The sequence below is a fragment of the Haliotis rufescens genome, unplaced genomic scaffold (assembly GCF_023055435.1).
Source record: "Haliotis rufescens isolate VD_foot unplaced genomic scaffold, xgHalRufe1.0.p SCAF_31, whole genome shotgun sequence".
Taxonomy (NCBI): Eukaryota; Metazoa; Mollusca; class Gastropoda; order Lepetellida; family Haliotidae; genus Haliotis; species Haliotis rufescens.
The window spans coordinates 1,497,625-1,524,067 of record NW_025964013.1 but is presented as its reverse complement, the minus strand read 5'-3'; the positions used below and the strand labels follow the sequence as shown (position 1 = coordinate 1,524,067).

General features: G+C 46.1%; 1 protein-coding gene across 2 annotated transcripts; it reads left to right on the top strand.

Annotated features, from left to right (window-relative positions):
* Positions 1-517: 517 nt before the first annotated feature.
* On the top strand, positions 518-25,456 carry LOC124136788 (aspartyl aminopeptidase-like). 2 transcript variants are annotated; one of them, XM_046502821.2, is made up of 15 exons: positions 518-681; positions 3,388-3,469; positions 5,250-5,338; positions 10,153-10,266; positions 13,701-13,826; positions 14,985-15,109; positions 19,472-19,556; positions 20,222-20,329; positions 20,464-20,541; positions 21,144-21,224; positions 21,635-21,795; positions 22,068-22,107; positions 22,273-22,374; positions 23,570-23,737; positions 24,560-25,456. In XM_046502821.2, the coding sequence occupies exons 1-15, from the start codon at positions 679-681 to the stop codon at positions 24,605-24,607; spliced, it is 1,410 nt and encodes a 469-aa protein (XP_046358777.2). In that variant the 5' UTR covers positions 518-678; the 3' UTR covers positions 24,608-25,456. The 2 variants fall into 2 exon arrangements, with proteins under 2 accessions (XP_046358777.2, XP_048236478.1); XM_048380521.1 differs by lacking the exons at positions 518-681; positions 3,388-3,469; positions 5,250-5,338 and adding an exon at positions 6,423-6,881.
* The last annotated feature ends 987 nt before the right edge of the window (positions 25,457-26,443 follow it).

Sequence of the window (26,443 nt, the reverse complement as noted above, 5' to 3'; positions counted from 1 at the left end):
AACAAGTGCAGCGACACCAAGCGGATGATCCGGGAACCAGTCTACGATAGCCCGTTCGCGGAACCAATTCTGCCAAGCTCCTCACAGCGATAGCCCGTCCGCAGAGTGGTCGCACATTAAAAACGAGGATATTTTTGTGTATGCTTCAAAGTTGTATGTCAATCGATCATTCATTTATTCCATTCTTATCAATGTGATATGTTGTGTCCCTTAATCTAAATTCCAACAATGGAAAAAATATCGCAAAAACGCATTGTACTGGACTACTGGTAAACAGTTACTGTCAAACAAGAAAGCGTTCAAGCGCTAAGCTTAATGCGTGAACCAACGGTGATACCAGTTTCGTTGTAGATGCGACGCATACGATAAGCTGGGCCCCGTCTCTAATATCACAATATACGCATACGACTGGTTCCCGTCTCCCTATGCGCATCGTCAACTTGCGCCAATATAATTGTGATATGAGAGACGGGGCCCAGCTCACGGCATTTGGTAGTCTCTTTGCGCTTTGTCAATTCTTATCTATAGACGGATCCCAGCATACTAACCCCAAGCTCGTGCCAGCGAATCAAGGTGTTGTGCTCTGGGACAGAGTTTCAACCACACTGTCATACCGGCGTTGACATTGGTCCAGAGGTTTTGTTCGGGAGAGGCGGAAACTCGTGACAAGTATCTGAAATGGTGAGACAATATTGTGTCGTCAGGTTTACTGTGCTGTGTAGCATGTAGGAGCTTACAGGTTCATATGTTTCAGGAAAATATTGATGCAACAAGAGACATTATCGATATATACTATATGGGCTCTGGTGCAAGTTGCAACCTACACAAGATTTAGATTTCTCATTTCTCTTACAAAGACTGGAATCAGAGTGATAAATGGATGAGGAGAAGTCATGACTTAGCATTAGTTTTAGCTTAGTAGTGTAGTATTTCTTCCCCATGCAACATTCAATACATTCAGCGTAATTTGTCAAAAGAAAATAGTGTTATTAATTTTAGTGTCCTTGAGATAATAACCGAAAGTAGAAAGGGACATCTGTTCTTGCTGCAGTGTATGCCAATCACTCCAGTGAGTGAAGTAGTGTTAATCTCAGATTGGCATCGTGTATATATATATGAGAGTGATAAGCCTCAGCTGAGGTGTATGATGCTGTCCTCTGTTTAAGTCTTCATGTCTGTCTGAGACAAAGACATGAATGTTGGGATTCTATTAAGATACCACAAACAGTGAGTGTTTGGTGGACATACTTTACTCCCTAGGCAAGATGGCTGAACACACAAAGTTGTGACGTCATGCGCATGACGTTATACAAATGACGTCATACACAAATGCTGCTAGTAGTGAGACTACTTGTCACATCCGCTGTTCCCTTTGTCAGTAAGGCTGGGCATGAAGTCATCTCAGATCTTTTCACAGATGACATCCTTACCTTGTCAGTGTGGCAGGGCATGGAGTCATCTCAGATCCTTTTTACAGATGACATCCTTACCTTGTCAGTGTAGCAGGGCATGGAGTCATCTCACAAATTACACCCTTACCTTGTCAGTGTAGCAGGGCATGGAGTCATTCTACAGATGACATCCTTACCTTGTCAGTGTAGCAGGGCATGGAGTCATCCCACAGATGACATCCTTACCTTGTTAGTGCAGCAGGGCATGGAGTCATCTCATAGATGACATCCTTATCTTGTTAGTGTAGCAGGGCATGGAGTCATCTCATAGATGACATCCTTACCTTGTCAGTGTAGCAGGGTGTGGAGTCATCTCATAGATGACATCCTTACCTTGTCAGTGTAGCAAGGCGTGGTGTCATCCCACAGATGACATCCTTACCTTGTTAGTGCAGCAGGGCATGGAGTCATCTCAAAGATGACATCCTTACCTTGTTAGTGTAGCAGGGCATGGAGTCATCTCATAGATGACATCCTTACCTTGTCAGTGTAGCAGGGCATGGAGTCATTCTACCAATGACATCCTTACCTTGTTAGTGTAGCAGGGTGTGGAGTCATCTCATAGATGACATCCTTACCTTGTCAGTGTAGCAGGGCATGGAGTCATTCTACAGATGACATCCTTACCTTGTTAGTGTAGCAGGGCATGGGGTCATCTCACAAATGACATCCTTGCCTTGTTAGTGTAGCAGGGTGTGAAGTCATCCCACAGATGACATCCTTACCTTGTTAGTGTAGCAGGGTGTGGAGTCATCTCATAGATGACATCCTTATCTTGTCAGTGTAGCAGGGCATGGAGTCATCCCACAGATGACATCCTTACCTTGTCAGTGTAGCAGGGCATGGAGTCATCCCACAAATGACATCCTTACCTTGTTAGTGTAGCAGGGTGTGAAGTCATCCCACAAATGACATCCTTACCTTGTTAGTGCAGCAGGGTGTGAAGTCATCTCACAGATGACATCCTTACCTTGTTAGTGTAGCAGGGCATGGAGTCATCCCACAAATGACACCCTTATCTTGTTAGTGTAGCAGGGCATGGAGTCATCCCACAGATGACATCCTTACCTTGTCAGTGTAGCAGGGCATGGAGTCATCTCACAGAAGACATCCTTACCTTTTCAGTGTGGCAGGGCATGGAGTCATCCCACAAATGACATCCTTACCTTGTTAGTGTAGCAGGGCATGGAGTCATCCCACAAATGACACCCTTATCTTGTTAGTGTAGCAGGGCATGGAGTCATCCCACAGATGACATCCTTACCTTGTCAGTGTAGCAGGGCATGGAGTCATCTCACAGAAGACATCCTTACCTTTTCAGTGTGGCAGGGCATGGAGTCATCCCACAAGTGACATCCTTACCTTGTTAGTGTGGCAGGGCGTGGAGGCATCTCAGATCCTTTCACTTCAGTCACTCTTTCTCTTTTCTTTAAGTAAATAGCAAGAAAACTATACATTAAAGCTTCCTCCTCCTTGTCGGCCTTGTTACTACCGTACACACCTGCAGAGGTCCGGGGCAGAAGAGGTAGAATAACCACTGCTTGCTGTAAGAGGTGGCTCTGCTTGCTGTAAGAGGTGACTCTGCTTGCTGTAAAAGGTGACTCTGCTTGCTGTAAAAGGTGACTCTGCTTGCTGTAAAAGGTGACTCTGCTTGTCGTAAGAGGCGACTAACAGGACTTGGTTGATGCAAGTCATGTATCCCAGTTGTGTAGATTGATGTTTGTGGTGTCAATCATTGGTCAGACAACAAACAAACTTGTTACCAGTGGTATGCAAGATATAACTATATCATCATGAATTGGGAATATTTGTTTGTTTGTCTTGTTTGTTTAACTCTGCAGTCAGCAATATTCTAGCTATATGACACTATGTAACCATGGAATATTACTGAGTGCCATAAAACATGATTCACCGATTCAATCACTTTATTTTCCAGGCGTCACCTACAAAAGAAACGATCTTGGCCACAGCTAAGAAATTCATCTCTTTCATCAATAAATGTCCATCTCCATTTCACGGTCAGTGGAACTAGAAATTAGGCATGCAAACATTTCTGGATAGTTCCTTGTTATCAGTAATCCCAAGCACATTCATTCTTTTATGGTTTCAAACAGCCCATCGTTAATTGTCCTATTGTGAAGTCGACTGTATGGGGCTGTTGTATATTTTGGGACCAGGGCCCCATTTCACAAAGCGATCCAAGTGCTAAGGTGATCACTCCTCCCATACTTTAACATTAAGGACAACAGTAGCCCTACAATTGCCTTGTGGAATGGGGCCCTGCAATACCTTGGCCTGGAGTGTCCTGTGATGTCCCACGCAGTAAGCCCTGTAGGGAGCTGGTTAATTGGGCTCAACTCTGTTGCTTGGCCTGGAGTGTCCTGTGATGTCCCACGCAGTAAGCCCTGTACGGAGCTGGTTAATTGGGCTCAACTCTGTTGCTTGTCGTGGAGGACCACTAACTTGGATCAGGTGGAAAGACTGGGTGACTTGGAACTTAACACTAGCCCACTAGCCCAGGGCTAGTACACATTCCTGCAGACTGGTACAAGCTTCCCCATTGTGTTAACACTACGAGAGCACTTTATCTCTACCGGGGCTAGTAATATTTTTGAGCTAATTCTAACCTTGCTTGGTGTGTTATGGGGCATCGTACATTGGGCCAACAGAGTGGAATGATGCTCATTATATCAACCACTGGATTATTCAGTTCAGACTATTGTTTAAAGTTTAAAGTTACTGTGACATAGCTGGAAACATGCTTTACACCTGACTGTGAGTTACATGTGTCACCAACATGGTGTGCAGGAGTTTACGATCTGAACGGACGAGGGGTGTACGTTAGGGCTGCAATGAATACACTAAGAGGCGAATATGATTCGCATCACGTATATAGGGTAACATATAGAATATTAATTCACAAATTCAATAACAAGTCAGCATTTGATGTATTATTTGTCACATTCAGTGAAACAATAACAGCATAAATTATTTGACATTGTTTGTTAATTATTTATATATTGTACATTTATATACTGCACTTATCCAGGTTCTAGTATCAGCTCAAATGCGACAATGACCAGTGACCACAATACTGTCAAATTAAATATTATGAGAGTGTTGTTTTTGAAGAAATCTATGCATATAATATGTTCTTATGGATATTTTTAGGTACAGGGTATGTAAATGCACATGATTGCATATTCATAAATATTCGATTCTAGTGGCCACATTTACCGAATTCATGCGAGTGAATTGTAACAGCCATAGTGTACATGACGATCAGATTGTAAAATCCCCACACTCCACTTGACACATGCAATACCTTAATCCTATGTTCACAAGTAAAAAGACTTCTGACATATGGTTATGTGACAATAGATCTGCTTTATGACCGCCGGTGGTTACAGTATCATGTATGGTAACGCAAATGTCAACAGGCCAAGTATGACGTGACAAGCAAATGACGTCATTTGAAAGACAATGATGTCTTGATGTCCGTTCAGGGCAGTTGACCGACTTTTATGGGTTTTAACAAGATGCAAACTGGCCAATCAGATAGCAGGATTTTATTTTGAGTAACTATAAAGATATGTAACGGATCGGGTGGTCAGATTCACCAACTTTGTCGTTACATCGTGTCCCAATTGTGTAGATTGATGCTCATGATGTTAGTCAGTGGATTGTTTGGTCCAGACTTGGTTATTTAAATACCTGAGTCAAATCGATGGAATATTGCTGAGTGCGGCATTTAACAAACAAAACAAAACAAACACTGAAGATGATTGTTTGCTGCAGCTGTGGATGAAGTGAGGAAGAGGCTGGTGGCTGCTGGATTCAAGGAGCTGAGGGATGCGGAACACTGGTCCATCAAACCAAACAACAAGGTATGGGGCAGAGGGATGCGGAACACTGGTCCATCAAACCAAACAACAAGGTATGGGGCAGAGGGATGCAGAACACTGGTCCATCAAACCAAACAACAAGGTATGGGGCAGAGGGATGCAGAACACTGGTCCATCAAACCAAACAACAAGGTATGGGGCAGAGGGATGCAGAACACTGGTCCATCAAACCAAACAACAAGGTATGGGGCAGAGGGATGCAGAACACTGGTCCATCAAACCAAACAACAAGGTAAGGGGCAGAGGGATGCGGAACACTGGTCCATCAAACCAAACAACAAGGTAAGGGGCAGAGAGATGCGGAACACTGGTCCATCAAACCAAACAACAAGGTATGGGGCAGAGGGATGCGGAACACTGGTCCATCAAACCAAACAACAAGGTATGGGGCAGAGGGATGCGGAACACTGGTCCATCAAACCAAACAACAAGGTAAGGGGCAGAGGGATGCGGAACACTGGTCCATCAAACGAAACAAGGTATGGGGCAGAGGGATGCGGAACACTGGTCCATCAAACCAAACAACAAGGTAAGGGGCAGAGGGATGCGGAACACTGGTCCATCAAACCAAACAAGGTAAGGGGCAGAGGGATGCGGAACACTGGTCCATCAAACCAAACAACAAGGTAAGGGGCAGAGGGATGCGGAACACTGGTCCATCAAACCAAACAACAAGGTAAGGGGCAGAGGGATGCGGAACACTGGTCCATCAAACCAAACAACAAGGTATGGGGCAGAGGGATGCAGAACACTGGGCCATCAAACCAAACAACAAGGTAAGGGGCAGAGGGATGCGGAACACTGGTCCATCAAACCAAACAACAAGGTAAGGGGCAGAGGGATGCGGAACACTGGTCCATCAAACCAAACAACAAGGTATGGGGCAGAGGGATGCGGAACACTGGTCCATCAAACCAAACACAAGGTATGGGGCAGAGGGAGGCAGAACACTGGTCCATCAAACCAAACAACAAGGTAAGCGGCAGAGGGATGTGGAACACTGGTCCATCAAACCAAACAACAAGGTAAGGGGCAGAGAGATGCGGAACACTGGTCCATCAAACCAAACAACAAGGTAAGGGGCAGAGGGATGCGGAACACTGGTCCATCAAACCAAACAACAAGGTAAGGGGCAGAGGGATGCGGAACACTGGTCCATCAAACCAAACAACAAGGTAAGGGGCAGAGGGATGCGGAACACTGGTCCATCAAACCAAACAACAAGGTAAGGGGCAGAGGGATGCGGAACACTGGTCCATCAAACCAAACAACAAGGTATGGGGCAGAGGGATGCAGAACACTGGTCCATCAAACCAAACAACAAGGTATGGGGCAGAGGGATGCAGAACACTGGTCCATCAAACCAAACAACAAGGTATGGGGCAGAGGGATGCGGAACACTGGTCCATCAAACCAAACAACAAGGTATGGGGCAGAGGGATGCGGAACACTGGTCCATCAAACCAAACAACAAGGTATGGGGCAGAGGGATGCGGAACACTGGTCCATCAAACCAAACAACAAGGTAAGGGGCAGAGGGAACATGGAGAATTTCCAACAAAAACAGCACAAACTAAATCCGCTTGTTGTGATCAGGTGTTGTAGCACCACTAGCAACATGCTGTGTGAAAATACATGATGTGCCATCTTCCTGAGTCAAGGGAGTTAACTGACTATAACAGTTCAGTTTCCACCCTTGTTGAACTAGGCTGGAATTATGGAGTTTAAATTTGGCTGGACTAACGAATCTATGCATAGCATGTGAACCGTCTACTTAGCTTGGACAGATATTTTCCAAATCTTTCCATGTGTTTAGTCAAGGTGCTCACGTGATTTGATGCACTTTGCAAAGTTAGACCTGTTTTATTACAACATAGATCTTGATTATCCATCAGATTGTCATGACTGGGTGCCGTCTTTTTGTGTGAAGCAAACGCAAGTGATATGAGAGGTGGAATCTGATTGGTCAATATGAGAGACATAGAAGGGGCATAACTCGTAATAGCCACTGATGGCACTACGATCGAGCCAAGAAATTCCAGCCTTGTTCGGCAAGGGTGGAAACATTTACAGTCAGTTAACTCCCTTGCCTCTGAAAGATGAACTACACCAACATGAACTAGGAATCATGATAGCAGTGATACTGAGAAATTAGTGCATCATCCATACAGACTTTCATTAATCAGTGCCTACAAAAGGTCAACAGCATAGAGTGTCCGCGCCGGAGAGAGGAAGGTCCGGGATTCGGCTCGGAGTCAGTATACTGTGTCTGAGTGGGGTATTCATGTTAAACTGCGGCATGGTATCTCAGTGAGCTAGCACTATAAATTGGCATCAGTCCAGACTAGTACAAGCAGCCACACACACACACATGAATGCATGTCGCTATATAAGTGCAATAATCTTGGACGCGACGGTAACCCAATTTCACCTCACCTCAACAGCAGAACAAATAACTCTAATTGTAGATTTGCTGTGCCTACCCTACAGCAACCCTCTCAGAAAAGTGTTGTTGAATTCGTGTTCAGGAAGGAAAGTAGACAAATGATGCAGCAATCATTAAATTAATGATGTTACTTCTTTCTTCTGCATCTTGTTAAATGAGATCCACTTTCCAAAACCATCTCAACTTGTTTGTCATGAAACGTTTGTAGATTTTGTCAGCTGAGGTTTCGGATAATGATGACTGTTATGTTGTGTGTTTCAGTATGTTTCAGATAATGATGACTGTTATGTTGCGTGTTTCAGTATGTTTCGGTATGTTTCAGATAATGATGAATGTGATGTGGTGTGTTTCAGATAATGATAAATGTTATGTTGTGTGTTTCAGTATGTTTCAGATAATGATGAATGTTATGTTGTGTGTTTCAGTATGTTTCAGATAATGGTGAATGTTATGTTGTGTGTTTCAGTATGTTTCAGATAATGATGAATGTTATGTTGTGTGTTTCAGTATGTTTCAGATAATGATGAATGTTATGTTGTGTGTTTCAGTATGTTTCAGATAATGATGAATGTTATGTTGTGTGTTTCAGATAATGATGACTGTTATGTTGTGTGTTTCAGATAATGATGACTGTTATGTTGTGTGTTTCAGTATGTTTCAGATAATGATGAATGTTATGTTGTGTGTTTCAGTATGTTTCAGATAATGGTGAATGTTATGTTGTGTGTTTCAGTATGTTTCAGATAATGATGAATGTTATGTTGTGTGTTTCAGTATGTTTCAGATAATGATGAATGTTATGTTGTGTGTTTCAGTATGTTTCAGATAATGATGACTGGTATGTTGTGTGTTTCAGTATGTTTCAGATAATAATGAATGTGATCTTGTGTGTTTCAGTATGTTTCAGATAATGATAAATGTTATGTTGTGTGTTTCAGTATGTTTCAGATAATGATGACTGTTATGTTGCGTGTTTCAGTATGTTTCGGTATGTTTCAGATAATGATGAATGTGATGTGGTGTGTTTCAGATAATGATAAATGTTATGTTGTGTGTTTCAGTATGTTTCAGATAATGATGAATGTTATGTTGTGTGTTTCAGATAATGATGACTGGTATGTTGTGTGTTTCAGTATGTTTCAGATAATGATGAATGTGATGTTGTGTGTTTCAGATAATGATGACTGTTATGTTGTGTGTTTCAGATAATGATGACTGTTATGTTGTGTGTTTCAGTATGTTTCAGATAATGATGAATGTTATGTTGTGTGTTTCAGTATGTTTCAGATAATGGTGAATGTTATGTTGTGTGTTTCAGTATGTTTCAGATAATGATGAATGTTATGTTGTGTGTTTCAGTATGTTTCAGATAATGATGAATGTTATGTTGTGTGTTTCAGTATGTTTCAGATAATGATGAATGTTATGTTGTGTGTTTCAGTATGTTTCAGATAATGATGACTGTTATGTTGCGTGTTTCAGTATGTTTCGGTATGTTTCAGATAATGATGACTGTTATGTTGTGTGTTTCAGTATGTTTCAGATAATGATGACTGTTATGTTGCGTGTTTCAGTATGTTTCGGTATGTTTCAGATAATGATGAATGTGATGTTGTGTGTTTCAGTATGTTTCAGATAATGATGAATGTTATGTTGTGTGTTTCAGATAATGATGACTGGTATGTTGTGTGTTTCAGTATGTTTCAGATAATGATGAATGTGATGTTGTGTGTTTCAGTATGTTTCAGATAATGATGAATGTTATGTTGTGTGTTTCAGTATGTTTCAGATAATGATGAATGTGATGTTGTGTGTTTCAGTATGTTTCAGATAATGATGAATGTTATGTTGTGTGTTTCAGTATGTTTCAGATAATGATAAATGTGATGTTGTGTGTTTCAGTATGTTTCAGATAATGATGAATGTTATGTTGTGTGTTTCAGCATGTTTCAGATAATGATGAATGTGATGTTGTGTGTTTCAGTATGTTTCAGGTAATGATGAAATTAGAATGTTATGTTGTGTGTTTCAGTATGTTTCAGATAATGATGACTGTTATGTTGTGTGTTTCAGTATGTTTCAGATAATGATGAATGTTATGTTGTGTGTTTCAGTATGTTTCAGATAATGATAAATGTTATGTTGTGTGTTTCAGTATGTTTCAGATAATGATGACTGTTATGTTGTGTGATTCAGTATGTTTCAGATAATGATGACTGTTATGTTGTGTGTTTCAGTATGTTTCAGATAATGATGAATGTTATGTTGTGTGTTTCAGATAATGATGACTGTTATGTTGTGTGTTGCAGTATGTTTAAGATAATGATGAATGTTATGTTGTGTGTTTCAGTACTTTGTCACCAAGAATCAGTCCACCATCATTGCCTTTGCCGTCGGGGGACAGTACAAGCCAGGGAACCCATTCAGCATTGTTGGGGCTCACACCGACAGCCCTTGTTTCAAGGTACACTTGTCACATAGCATCAGGTCAGTGTTGTAATCAGACAGCTCTTGCTTCAAGGTACACTTGTCACATAGCATCAGGTCAATGTTGTAATCAGACAGCTCTTGCCTCAAGGTACACTTGTCATGTAGCATCAGGTCAGTGTTGTAATCAGACAGCTCTTGCTTCAAGGTACACTTGTCATGTAGCATCAGGTCAATGTTGTAATCAGACAGCTCTTGCCTCAAGGTACACTGGCCACTTGTCACATAGCATCAGGTCAGTGTTGTAATCAGACAGCTCTTGCCTCAAGGTACACTGGTCATGTAGCATCAGGTCAATGTTGTAATCAGACAGCTCTTGCTTCAAGGTACACTTGTCACATAGCATCAGGTCAGTGTTGTAATCAGACAGCTCTTGCCTCAAGGTACACTGGCCACTTGTCACATAGCATCAGGTCAGTGTTGTAATCAGACAGCTCTTGCTTCAAGGTACACTGGTCATGTAGCATCAGGTCAATGTTGTAATCAGACAGCTCTTGCTTCAAGGTACACTTGTCACATAGCATCAGGTCAATGTTGTAATCAGACAGCTCTTGCCTCAAGGTACACTTGTCACATAGCATCAGGTCAATGTTGTAATCAGACAGCTCTTGCCTCAAGGTACACTTGTCATGTAGCATCAGGTCAGTGTTGTAATCAGACAGCTCTTGCTTCAAGGTACACTTGTCATGTAGCATCAGGTCAATGTTGTAATCAGACAGCTCTTGCCTCAAGGTACACTTGTCACATAGCATCAGGTCAATGTTGTAATCAGACAGCTCTTGCTTCAAGGTACACTTGCCACTTGTCACATAGCATCAGGTCAATGTTGTAATCAGACAGCTCTTGCTTCAAGGTACACTGGCCACTTGTCACATAGCATCAGGTCAATGTTGTAATCAGATAGCTCTTGCTTCAAGGTACACTTGTCACATAGCATCAGGTCAATGTTGTAATCAGACAGCTCTTGCTTCAAGGTACACTTGTCATGTAGCATCAGGTCAATGTTGTAATCAGACAGCTCTTGCCTCAAGGTACACTTGTCACATAGCATCAGGTCAATGTTGTAATCAGACAGCTCTTGCTTCACTGGCCACTTGTCACATAGCATCAGGTCAATGTTGTAATCAGACAGCTCTTGCCTCAAGGTACACTTGTCATGTAGCATCAGGTCAGTGTTGTAATCAGACAGCTCTTGCCTCAAGGTACACTTGTCACATAGCATCAGGTCAATGTTGTAATCAGACAGCTCTTGCCTCAAGGTACACTTGTCATGTAGCATCAGGTCAGTGTTGTAATCAGACAGCTCTTGCTTCAAGGTACACTGGCCACTTGTCACATAGCATCAGGTCAATGTTGTAATCAGACAGCTCTTGCTTCAAGGTACACTTGTCACATAGCATCAGGTCAATGTTGTAATCAGACAGCTCTTGCTTCAAGGTACACTTGTCATGTAGCATCAGGTCAATGTTGTAATCAGACAGCTCTTGCCTCAAGGTACACTTGTCACATAGCATCAGGTCAATGTTGTAATCAGACAGCTGTTGCTTCAAGGTACACTTGTCATGTAGCATCAGGTCAGTGTTGTAATCAGACAGCTCTTGCTTCACTGGCCACTTGTCACATAGCATCAGGTCAATGTTGTAATCAGACAGCTCTTGCCTCAAGGTACACTTGTCATGTAGCATCAGGTCAGTGTTGTAATCAGACAGCTCTTGCCTCAAGGTACACTTGTCACATAGCATCAGGTCAATGTTGTAATCAGACAGCTCTTGCCTCAAGGTACACTTGTCATGTAGCATCAGGTCAGTGTTGTAATCAGACAGCTCTTGCTTCAAGGTACACTGGCCACTTGTCACATAGCATCAGGTCAATGTTGTAATCAGACAGCTCTTGCTTCAAGGTACACTTGTCACATAGCATCAGGTCAATGTTGTAATCAGACAGCTCTTGCTTCAAGGTACACTTGTCATGTAGCATCAGGTCAATGTTGTAATCAGACAGCTCTTGCCTCAAGGTACACTTGTCACATAGCATCAGGTCAATGTTGTAATCAGACAGCTCTTGCTTCAAGGTACACTTGTCATGTAGCATCAGGTCAGTGTTGTAATCAGACAGCTCTTGCCTCAAGGTACACTTGTCACATAGCATCAGGTCAATGTTGTAATCAGACAGCTCTTGCCTCAAGGTACACTTGTCATGTAGCATCAGGTCAGTGTTGTAATCAGACAGCTCTTGCCTCAAGGTACACTTGTCATGTAGCATCAGGTCAGTGTTGTAATCAGACAGCTCTTGCCTCAAGGTACACTTGTCACATAGCATCAGGTCAATGTTGTAATCAGACAGCTCTTGCTTCAAGGTACACTGGCCACTTGTCACATAGCATCAGGTCAATGTTGTAATCAGACAGCTCTTGCTTCAAGGTACACTTGTCACATAGCATCAGGTCAGTGTTGTAATCAGACAGCTCTTGCTTCAAGGTACACTTGTCACATAGCATCAGGTCAGTGTTGTAATCAGACAGCTTTTGCCTCAAGGTACACTTGTCATGTAGCATCAGGTCAGTGTTGTAATCAGACAGCTCTTGCCTCAAGGTACACTTGTCACATAGCATCAGGTCAATGTTGTAATCAGACAGCTCTTGCTTCAAGGTACACTTGTCACATAGCATCAGGTCAGTGTTGTAATCAGACAGCTCTTGCCTCAAGGTACACTTGTCATGTAGCATCAGGTCATTGTTGTAATCAGACAGCTCTTGCCTCAAGGTACACTTGTCACATAGCATCAGGTCAATGTTGTAATCAGACAGCTCTTGCCTCAAGGTTCACTGGCCACTTGTCACATAGCATCAGGTCAGTGTTGTAATCAGACAGCTCTTGCTTCAAGGTACACTGGCCACTTGTCACATAGCATCAGGTCAATGTTGTAATCAGACAGCTCTTGCCTCAAGGTACACTTGTCATGTAGCATCAGGTCAGTGTTGTTATCAGACAGCTCTTGCCTCAAGGTACACTTGTCACATAGCATCAGGTCAATGTTGTAATCAGACAGCTCTTGCTTCAAGGTACACTTGTCTTGTAGCATCAGGTCAGTGTTGTAATCAGACAGCTCTTGCTTCAAGGTACACTTGTCACATAGCTTCGGGCGGTTTGGGTGATCTGGTAGCCTAGTGGTTAAGGTGTTTGCTCGTCACACCGAAGACCCGGGTTTGATTCCCGACATGGGTACAATGTGTGAAGCCCATTTCTGGAATATTGCTAAAAGCGGCGTAAAACCATACTCACTCACTCAGGTCAGTGTTGTAATCAGACAGCTCTTGCTTCAAAGTACTGTGGTCACTAGTTTTAACAATCAGCTCAATGTTGTAAAGTTTTTTAATGCAATCGTGGATATCCAGGTAATATATTTTTTCAGGTGAAGCCCATCTCTGGGAGGGTGAAGAGTGGCTACTGTATGGTGGGAGTGGAGCCATACGGTGGGGGAATCTGGCACACCTGGTTTGATCGTGACCTGACAGTGGCAGGCCGAGTCCTGGTCAAGGTGAGTCTCTGGTCCAACTGTGTGATGGAATTTGGTCCAACCCTGGAAGGACCTTGGTCCAACACAAACAAGTAACTGTATGTATGTGTAGCCAGTACAAGCTGGGCCACTCTCCCAGCAACTGTATGTATGTGTAGCCAGTACAAGCTGGGCCACTCTCCCAGTAACTGTATGTATGTGTAGCCAGTACAAGCTGGGTCACTCTCCCAGTAACTGTATGTATGTGTAGCCAGTACAAGCTGGGCCACTCTCCCAGCAACTGTATGTATGTGTAGCCAGTACAAGCAGGGCCGCTCTCCCAGTAACTGTATGTATGTGTAGCCAGTACAAGCTGGGCCACTCGCCCCGTAACTGTATTTATGTGTAGCCAGTATGAGCTGGGCCACTCGCCCCGTAACTGTATGTATGTGTAGCCAGTATAAGCTGGGCCACTCGCCCCGTAACTGTATGTATGTGTAGCCAGTACAAGCTGGGCCGCTCTCCCGGTAACTGTTTGTATGTGTTGCCAGTACAAGCAGGGCCACTCTCCCAGCAACTGTATGTATGTATGTGTAGCCAGTACAAGCAGGGCCACTCTCCCAGCAACTGTATGTATGTGTAGCCAGTACAAGCTGGGCCGCTCTCCCTGTAACTGTATGTATGTGTTGCCAGTACAAGCAGGGCCACTCTCCCAGCAACTGTATGTATGTGTAGCCAGTACAAGCTGGGCCGTTCTCCCAGCAACTGTATGTATGTGTAGCCAGTACAAGCAGGGCCACTCTCCCAGCAACTGTATGTATGTGTAGCCAGTACAAGCTGGGCCGCTCTCCCAGCAACTGTATGTATGTGTTGCCAGTACAAGCAGGGCCACTCTCCCAGCAACTGTATGTATGTATGTGTAGCCAGTACAAGCTGGGCCACTCTCCCAGCAACTGTATGTATGTATGTGTAGCCAGTACAAGCAGGGCCACTCTCCCAGCAACTGTATGTATGTATGTGTAGCCAGTACAAGCAGGGCCATTCTCCCAGCAACTGTATGTATGTATGTGTAGCCAGTACAAGCAGGGCCACTCTCCCAGCAACTGTATGTATGTGTAGCCAGTATGAGCTGGGCCACTCTCCCGCTAACTGTATGTTTATGCCAGTATGACAAAGATACCGACGTGTGCAATATTTCAGGAGGGGGACAAGATCAACCATCACCTTGTGCACGTCCAGCGCCCGATCCTGAGGATTCCCAACCTGGCCATCCACTTGCAGAGGGAGATGAACGACAGCTTTGGACCCAACAAGGAGAACCATCTGTAAGTAGCGGCGGTGGAGCGCCCACGTACACATCCTGGTGTCCCCTCACATCACCTGGGCCCACATACACATCCTGGTGTCCCCTCACATCACCTGGGTACACATCCTGGTGTCCCCTCACATCACCTGGGCTCACGTACACATCCTGGTGTCCCCTCACATCACCTGGGCCCACGTACACATCCTGGTGTCCCCTCACATCACCTGGGCCCACGTACACATCCTGGTGTCCCCTCACATCACCTGGGCCCTCGTACACATCCTGGTGTCCCCTCACATCACCTGGGCCCACGTACACATCCTGGTGTCCCCTCACATCACCTGGGTACACATCCTGGTGTCCCCTCACATCACCTGGGCCCACGTACACATCCTGGTGTCCCCTCACATCACCTGGGCCCTCGTACACATCCTGGTGTCCCCTCACATCACCTGGGTACACATCCTGGTGTCCCCTCACATCACCTGGGCCCTCGTACACATCCTGGTGTCCCCTCACATCACCTGGGTACACATCCTGGTGTCCCCTCACATCACCTGGGCCCTCGTACACATCCTGGTGTCCCCTCACATCACCTGGGTACACATCCTGGTGTCCCCTCACATCACCTGGGCCCTCGTACACATCCTGGTGTCCCCTCACATCACCTGGGCCCTCGTGCACATCCTGGTGTCCCCTCACATCACCTGGGCCCTCGTGCACATCCTGGTGTCCCCTCACCTGGGCCCTCGTGCACATCCTGGTGTCCCCTCACATCACCTGGGCCCTCGTACACATCCTGGTGTCCCCTCACATCACCTGGGTACACATACACATCCTGGTGTCCCCTCACATCACCTGGGTACACATCCTGGTGTCCCCTCACATCACCTGGGCCCTCGTGCACATCCTGGTGTCCCCTCACATCACCTGGGTACACATCCTGGTGTCCCCTCACATCACCTGGGTACACATCCTGGTGTCCCCTCACATCACCTGGGCCCACGTACACATCCTGGTGTCCCCTCACATCACCTGGGCCCTCGTGCACATCCTGGTGTCCCCTCACATCACCTGGGCCCTCGTACAAATCCTGGTGTCCCCTAACATCACCTGGGCCCTCGTACAAATCCTGGTGTCCCCTCACATCACCTGGGCCCTCGTACACATCCTGGTGTCCCCTCACATCACCTGGGCCCTCGTACACATCCTGGTGTCCCCTCACATCACCTGGGCCCACATCCTTGTGTCCCCTCACATCACCTGGGTACACATCCTGGTGTCCCCTCACATCACCCGGGCCCTTGTACAAATCCTGGTGTCCCCTCACATCACCTGGGCCCTCGTACACATCCTGGTGTCCCCTCACATCACCTGGGCCCTCGTACACATCCTGGTGTCCCCTCACATCACCTGGGCCCTCGTACACATCCTGGTGTCCCCTCACATCACCTGGGCCCTCGTACACATCCTGGTGTCCCCTCACATCACCTGGGCCCTCGTACACATCCTGGTGTCCCCTCACATCACCTGGGCCCTCGTACACATCCTGGTGTCCCCTCACATCACCTGTGCCCTCGTACACATCCTGGTGTCCCCTCACATCACCTGTGCCCTCATACACATCCTGGCGTCCCCTCACATCACCTGGGTACACATCCTGGTGTCCCCTCACATCACCTGGGCCCTCGTACACATCCTGGTGTCCCCTCACATCACCTGGGCCCTCGTACACATCCTGGCGTCCCCTCGCATCACCTGGGTACACATCCTGGTGTCCCCTCACATCACCTGGGCCCTCGTACACATCCTGGCGTCCCCTCGCATCACCTTGGTACACATCCTGGTGTCCCCTCACATCACCTGGGCCCTCGTACACATCCTGGTGTCCCCTCACATCACCTGGGCCCTCGTACACATCCTGGCGTCCCCTCGCATCACCTGGGTACACATCCTGGTGTCCCCTCACATCACCTGGGCCCTCGTACACATCCTGGCGTCCCTTCGCATCACCTGGGTACACATCCTGGTGTCCCCTCACATCACCTGGGCCCTCGTACACATCCTGGTGTCCCCTCACATCACCTGGGCCCACGTACACATCCTGGTGTTCCCCTCACATCACCTGGGTACACATCCTGGTGTCCCCTCACATCACCTGGGCCCTCGTACACATCCTGGCGTCCCCTCGCATCACCTGGGTACACATCCTGGTGTCCCCTCACATCACCTGGGCCCTCGTACACATCCTGGTGTCCCCTCACATCACCTGGGCCCTCGTACACATCCTGGCGTCCCCTCGCATCACCTGGGTACACATCCTGGTGTCCCCTCACATCACCTGGGCCCTCGTACACATCCTGGCGTCCCCTCGCATCACCTGGGTACACATCCTGGTGTCCCCTCACATCACCTGGGCCCTCGTACACATCCTGGCGTCCCCTCGCATCACCTGGGTACACATCCTGGTGTCCCCTCACATCACCTGGGCCCTCGTACAAATCCTGGTGTCCCCTCACATCACCTGGGCCCACGTACACATCCTGGTGTTCCCCTCACATCACCTGGGCCCTCGTACAAATCCTGGTGTCCCCTCACATCACCTGGGCCCTCGTACAAATCCTGGTGTCCCCTCACATCACCTGGGCCCTCGTACAAATCCTGGTGTCCCCTCACATCACCTGGGCCCTCGTACAAATCCTGGTGTCCCCTCACATCACCTGGGCCCTCGTACACATCCTGGTGTCCCCTCACATCACCTGGGTACACATCCTGGTGTCCCCTCACATCACCTGGGCCCTCGTACACATCCTGGTGTCCCCTCACATCACCTGGGTACAAATCCTGGTGTCCCCTCACATCACCTGGGCCCACGTACACATCCTGGTGTCCCCTCACATCACCTGGGTACACATCCTGGTGTCCCCTCACATCACCTGGGCCGACGTACACATCCTGGTGTCCCCTAACATCACCTGGGTACACATCCTGGTGTCCCCTCACATCACCTGGGCCGACGTACACATCCTGGTGTCCCCTCACATCACCCGGGCCCTCGTACACATCCTGGTGTCCCCTCACATCACCTGGGTACACATCCTGGTGTCCCCTCACATCACCTGGGCCCTTGTACACATCCTGGTGTCCCCTCACATCACCTGGGCCCTCGTACACATCCTGGTGTCCCCACACATCACCTGGGTACACATCCTGGTGTCCCCTCACATCACCTGGGCCCTCGTACACATCCTGGCGTCCCCTCACATCACCCGGGCCCTCGTACACATCCTGGCGTCCCCTCACATCACCTGGGCCCACGTACACATCCTGGTGTCCCCTCACATCACCTGGGTACACATCCTGGTGTCCCCTCGCATCACCTGGGCCCTCGTACTCATCCTGGTGTCCCCTCACATCACCTGGGCCCTCGTACACATCCTGGTGTCCCCTCACATCACCTGGGCTCACGTACACATCCCGGTGTCCCCTCACATCACCTGGGCTCACGTACACATCCTGGTGTCCCCTCACATCACCTGTGCCCACGTACACATCCTGGTGTCCCCTCACATCACCTGGGCCCTCGTACAAATCCTGGTGTCCCCTCACATCACCTGGGCCCTCGTACACATCCTGGTGTCCCCTCACATCACCTGTGCCCTCATACACATCCTGGTGTCCCCTCACATCACCTGGGTACACATCCTGGTGTCCCCTCACATCACCTGGGCTCACGTACACATCCCGGTGTCCCCTCACATCACCTGGGCTCACGTACACATCCTGGTGTCCCCTCACATCACCTGGGCTCACGTACACATCCCGGTGTCCCCTCACATCACCTGGGCTCACGTACACATCCTGGTGTCCCCTCACATCACCTGGGCTCACGTACACATCCCGGTGTCCCCTCACATCACCTGGGCTCACGTACACATCCTGGTGTCCCCTCACATCACCTGGGCCCACGTACACATCCTGGTGTCCCCTCACATCACCTGGGCACTCTCCTGCTTGTCTTAAAGAGCAATGATGTTTGATTGTTTGACTTGTAATCAGACCTGACTGTGGAGGAAGATGGTCATTCTTTCAGTAAATGATAGACGTGGACCAGAGTTAGTTATTTTCAGGCACCAGTGGCTTAAGACATCATTTATAAACACCTGTCTGCATTTTCATGACAGATTGTTGTGTGATGTATTGCTGATCATGTGACTATCGTGTTTAAACATGTGTGACCGGTATGATTGTATTATAGGATACAATTTTATCATGAATGTTCTGGTGAGCTATGGAGTTGTATTTAACCACCATGACCTAGGTGAAGGGTTATTGGCAAGTTCCTCTGCCATGTCCGCTGATAGTTGTCGTTTGTTTGCAGGTGCCCCGTGATCGCCTCAGCCGTCCAGTCAGAGTTGCAAGGCCTCCCGAAACAGTCCGAGGCTGACGTCACACAGAAGACTCAGGTACAAGACCAGATCTCTTCTTGTTCTCTTCACACATGAGTGAGTGAGTATGGTTCTATGCTGCTTTTAGCAATGTTCTAGAATATCTGTGGGCACAGGTGGCCCAGTCGTCATAGGCAACGTGATTTGCTGTGCAGAGTCGCGTCCCTTGGGCATGCCAGAAACCTATGATTGTGGGTCGGAATCCCGGTTAGCCTGGATTATGTTTGTAGGTTTGTCAGCACCATACCCGTGTTCTAGGGTTTCACCGAAGTTGTTAACATCTGAGACCTGCATCATTTCAGGCTTTCCTCCAATATTAAGCTGACAAGCCGCAATTTAACTGTAATACTGTTAAAAGCGGCGTTAAACCCATCTCACCCACTCACTCACTCAAGAATATCTTGGCAGGGGAGGCTAGAAATGGGCTCCACACATGTTAGGAATCGAAGCCAGGCCTTAGGCGTGACGAGCGAAGCTCTCCAACCTTAAGGCTACCCCGGACCCAGTCACTGCAGTTATATTATAATGACATTGATGCTGATATTCATTGCTTTTGATAGAGATCAAAATGAATATTTTGGGGTGTATTATTACAAATAGGGGACAATCAAGTGCCGAACTGATTTACCAAAGAGGTCTTGCGATCCCTAGCAGTTGTTGATACTGTGTCTGTGATGTTGCAGGCAGAGAAGCACGCCCCGGCGCTGGTCAAGCTGATTTGTGAGGAGCTGAACATTAAACCCGATCAGATGCTCGACTTCGAACTGTGCCTGGCGGACACACAGCCTGCTGTAAGTGGCATAGTTTGTAGTTTCAGTTTTGACAAATCTAGCTTCTAATTGTGGAATATGACTGCAGATATTTCAAGACTTTGTATTTTGAGTCTGAAGAAAACAAGATTCCTTGAGGTTCCTTGTCCTTGCAGGCAATTGGTGGAGCACTGGAGGAGTTTATTTTTTCTGCCCGACTCGACAACCTGTTCAACGCCTATGCAGCATGTGAGGTAAGATCATGTGTGAAAAAGAACCACAAACTGAGTGTCACCCAGAGCTAGTTGTAAGGAAGGTATCCTGAAATGAGTGTCACCCAGAGCTAGTTGTAAGGAAGGTATCCTGAAATGAGTGTCACCCAGAGCTAGTTGTAAGGAAGGTATCCTGAAATGAGTGTCACCCAGAGCTAGTTGTAAGGAAGGTATCCTGAAATGAGTATCACCCAGAGCTAGTTGTGAGGAAGGTATCCTGAAATGAGTGTCACCCAGAGCTAGTTGTAAGGAAGGTATCCTGAAATGAGTGTCACCCAGAGCTAGTTGTAAGGAAGGTATCCTGAAATGAGTGTCACCCAGAGCTAGTTGTAAGGAAGGTATCCTGAAATGAGTATCACCCAGAGCTAGTTGTAAGGAAGGTATCCTGAAATGAGTGTCACTCAGAGCTAGTTGTAAGGAAGGTATCCTGAAATGAGTGTCACCCAGAGCTAGTTGTAAGGAAGGTATCCTGAAATGAGTGTCACCCAGAGCTAGTTGTAAGGAAGGTATCCTGAAATGAGTATCACCCAGAGCTAGTTGTAAGGAAGGTAGTGTTCAACAGTTCACCTGTCTTTCTGCTTCAGGCGCTGGTCGAGTCCTGCAGTAACGAGAGCCTTGCTGCAGACCCCAGCATCCGAATGATCAGCCTGTTCGATAATGAGGAGGTGAGTGAAGTACAGCATGTTATTAATTGGAGGATATTTAAGACTTCCTTCAAAACAAAATTTCTGTCTTGGTAATTATCAAGAGTAGGACGGTGGGGTTCGCCGAGTGTTCACACTTTTTACCTGTTGATAGTTGAGTTTGCTTGATTCTCCATGATTTTAGCCAGTTTGTTACTGTCCTTGTATGCTGCTGTATTCTCTGTTATGTTACCATGTGATTAGTTATATCACGTTACAGTGTTTCCCCATCGCTGTATAATGAGTTATAATTAGGGAACGTTATAGACAATCAGTGGAAGAACAGAGGTGGACTCGTAGAGGGTATTTGGGCCCCTAAGGAAGCGTTGTAGTGAGGAGTCATTGTATTTCAAATAGTGCAGACTCAATAACATTTTCAATTGGTTGTAAAGGTTGGGTCCCAGAGTGCACAGGGAGCTCAGTCTACCTTTCAAGAACTGGTTCTGCGTCGCATCAGCTCCAGTCCAGACAACCAAACAGCCTTTGAGGAAGCCATTGCTCGGTCGTACATGATCAGCGCGGACCAAGCCCATGCTGTACATCCCAACTACTCGTGAGTTGATTTATCCACGGTGTTAGACTGGCTTTACTTTACACAAACAGCTTTTAATTCTAATCAAACGTATGTCATGGTTATGGCTGCAAGTATGCCAAAATCACGATTTAGCAATCCTGTTTGTATTGTATGAAACACAAGGGAGGGAAGCAGTGTTAGCATTAAGTCTCCTAGGATCCTTAATGTATGTCAGTGTTTACTCTCGGAACCTTAGTGACCTCACTCATTCATTGTTAGGACATTGAGATATGATCCTTACTTGTTTCCAGAGAGAAGCATGAAAGCAACCACCAGCCATCATTCCACAAGGTGAGAAGGAACACAGTCCAGACCTTGTTTGTATCATTACATGGAGACCTCTTGAGTGGACAACTGGTTACAAAATCACGTTAGTTTTTTAAAGAGTCTTTTTGTAAGATCATCTAATGTTCATATGATTGACGTTTCTCAGAAATATTGCTTCTTTTCATGTAGGGTATTGTCCTAAAGTTCAATGGCAACCAGCGCTATGCAACCACTGCGATCACTGCTACGATCCTGAGAGAGGTGGCAAAGCGTGTTGGAGCTCCACTGCAGGTAAGTTGTGACAGGTGTCAGTACAGGTGTGTGATGAAGGGTGAGAGATGACAGGTGTCGGTACAGGTGTCGGTACAGGTGTCGGTACAGGTGTGTGATGAAGGGTGAGAGATGACAGGTGTCGGTACAGGTGTCAGTGCAGGTGTCGGTACAGGTTTGTGATAAAGGGTGAGAGATGACAGGTGTCGGTACAGGTGTGTGATGAAGGGTGAGAGATGACAGGTGTCGGTACAGGTGTGTGATGAAGGGTGAGAGATGACAGGTGTCGGTACAGGTGTGTGATAAAGGGTGAGAGATGACAGGTGTCGGTACAGGTGTTGGTACCGGTGTGTGATGAAGGGTGAGAGATGACATGTGTTGGTACAGGTGTGTGATAAAGGGTGAGAGATGACAGGTGTTGGTACAGGTGTGTGATGAAGGGTGAGAGATGACAGGTGTCGGTACAGGTGTCGGTACAGGTGTGTGATGAAGGGTGAGAGATGACAGGTGTCGGTACAGGTGTTGGTACAGGTGTGTGAAGAAGGGTGAGAGATGACATGTGTTGGTACAGGTGTGTGATAAAGGGTGAGAGATGACAGGTGTTGGTACAGGTGTGTGATGAAGGGTGAGAGATGACAGGTGTCGGTACAGGTGTCGGTACAGGTGTGTGATGAAGGGTGAGAGATGACAGGTGTCGCTACAGGTGTGTGATGAAGGGTGAGAGATGACAGGTGTTGGTACAGTTGTCAGTACAGGTGTCGGTACAGGTGTGTGATGAAGGGTGAGAGATGACAGGTGTCGGTACAGGTTTGTGATGAAGGGTGAGAGATGACAGGTGTCGGTACAGGTGTGTGATGAAGGGTGAGAGATGACAGGTGTCGGTATAGGTGTCAGTACAGGTGTCGGTACAGGTGTGTGATGAAGGGTCAGAGAAAACACTACAGATGAAAGATGAGAGACTGACGAACACAACATTTGCAGTACTGCATAAAGAAGATAAAGTGGGTATCAATGTTAACATGTTTAGATACTGGAACTTGGGCCCAGGTTACAAGGATACATCAGTGCTGCAATAGATGATATGTAACGACAGTCGTTGAGCAAAGATGGTATTGTGGTACAGGGCACTGGTCAGTTATAGGGTAGTATCCACAGGACTAGCAGATTTATGAAGGTTTGAACAACACTATAGACAGTGATGATGTGTAATTCACAGGACATAGTGGTAAGAAACGACTCTCCGTGCGGGTCGACTATCGGTCCTATCATGTCTGCCAAGCTGGGGATGCAGACCATAGATGTTGGGGCGCCACAACTCAGCATGCACTCCATCCGGGAGATGGGATGCACATCCAGCGTCCACCAGGCCATCGTGCTCTTCCAGGTCTGTTTGTTTGTTTGTTTGTTGTTTAACGCCGCACTCAGCAATATTTCAGCTATATGACGGCGGTCTGTAAATAATCAAGTCTGGCCCAGACAATCCAGTGATTGATATCATCAGCATCGATCCACGCTTCAGGATACGATTACATGCATCAATTAAGTCAGCGAGTCTGATCACTCGATTCCGTTAGTCGCCTCTTACCACAAGCATATTCTTCCAGGTAAATTGGCGCTTCACACAGTTTAATCCAATACAATACGTATCTGCATAATATCTGACAAACCCTCCATAGCGAGCAGTCATCCTGAAGGCATGGACCTGTGTTCATGCTATCAACCACTGGTTTGCTCGATCTTTTGCTGAATTGATGTGGCTGTCATATTGCTGACTACGGCCCAAAAGAAGATGTGCACAATCACTCTCTCACTAACTCACTCACTCAATCTCACTCACTCATCCACACTCACTCCTCATTCACTCACACTCACTCCCAGACACGCACACACGCACACTCTCACAATAATCCACTCATACACACACACTTACTCACCTAACCACTGATTCACTCACTCACACACTCACTCACTCACCCACCCTTTCACGCACACTCACTAAATCACTCACTCATCCTACCACCCACTCTCACGCACTCACTATATGACTCACTCATCCAACCACCCACACTCTCCCTCACCAACTCTCTCCCTTACTCACACACACACACACGCACACGCACACGCACATGCACACGCACACGCACACACACACACACACACACACACACACACACAACCATCCACTTACTCACTGTTGCTGTTGCAGGGTTTCTTTGAGCACTACCCTGCCGTGGCTGCCTCCCTCAACTTCTAGACAACGTCCTGGACGCCATCAGATACACACAGCATCAGCGTCACGTCACCATGCAGTGCCACACCACCTCCAACTTTAGTTTGGCATCATCTATGCAGAATTTCTAATTTCCTGGGAGAGACTCCTAGCAGTATACGATGTTAGCAGTATACGATGTTAGCAGTATACGATGTTAGCAGTATACGATGTTAGCAGTATACGATGTTAGCAGTATACTATGTTAGCAGTATACTATGTTAGCAGTATACGATGTTAGCAGTATACTATGTTAGCAGTAATATGTTAATGTCTTTGTTTCTCCATGAATTTACTAGTAAAAATAGTATTTATTTGTTGAAATATTAATGAATGTAGCATAAACATTTCTTGTGATATTCAGATTGTATATGTGGAATCGTTATGGTAACAAGTGCTGTAACTTCACCTGGGGTACAGGAACGCTAGTGTCCATCACCTAGAACCATCTGTGTACTGGCTGCCTTGTATGACCTTCACCCTGCTTCACTCAGAGTGAAGTGGACATTCAGTCCAAGACATCTTCGTCATACCATTCTAAGTCTACGTTAAGACACAGAAGTTACAACAACCACAGCACTGAGATTGTGGAACAAGGCCTCAAGATGTTGTAAACAACCGTCATTAATCTCGATCAAAGTACATAAGTTGCGACAGTAGTAAGATGGCAAACATTAATCAAACCATTATTATGAAATTGGCCTTTTGTGTTGATTCGTCATGAAATCCAACTGTGTGTTGTATTCATATTTGTCAAGAATACTTGAAAAAAGAATTGTCCTGAGATGTGTGCACATAAGTATATTGTTTTCTATTAAATTGGTGATTTTTGAAGCATGTCTTTGTCATATTTCCTTGACACCAGTTTCGGGATGCATGTGGACCAGAGGTCTTAAAGGGCAAGGAACGTCAACACAGCAACGTCAACACAGGAACATCAACACAGCAACGTTACAGATTGTAATACTTTAGGGCATTACTGAATCACAAATAGTTGACCAAAATTATATTTGAAAAACAAAAAAATTTGAAACAGATGATAAAAACATGACATGCAAAATCATGCACCAAACAAAACATTCCTCCAATTAGGGGATTCCCCCTAGTGGAGGTTAAAATGGGTTCCAGGTGTTTGACGCACTGCACAATTTCAATAATTATAATGATCAGGCCGACGCCCAGTCTGCCTGCTTCTGTCTCATGTTATGCTGCTCATCCATTTGATTACTGTGTCCACAACTTATGTCACCTTAGTAACAACACTGAAGATGCCTTCCGTTGTTTTACTCAAGGGATTATTCCCTGACAGCTAGTGTTTTATTACCCAAACAATATGTGAGTAATAAAAAGCTAGTTTCCGATTGTTAGCTATTTTACTTGTTCACAATGTCAAGACAAAGGTCAGTTCACACATTCAACAATGTATGCAATGTTGTTATTTTTTAGGATTAACAAAAATAGCAGAAATAGTATATGTATAAACAGCCGAGAATCCCATGACAGATAAACGTGGTAAACCTATCGGCCAATGAAAACAGTTGTTACCACTGCGCCGGTAGCTTTAGGCCACTACCCCTAATAGGTTTGTTTTGGATGCCTGTGCTTTCAGAACTTTCTCTTGGACATTTAGATACTTTGTACGAATGTTATGAATTTTTCTCTCAGAAATTGACGAAATGTACTCGGGTAAAATTGATATTCTCATAAAAATCGCACACATTTCGTTCACTCTACTAGCTCTTTAAACCACCTCACTGAACTATACACAGTTGCCTCCCTTGGTCGCGTAAAACAACAAATATACAAACAAACCCAGTCATA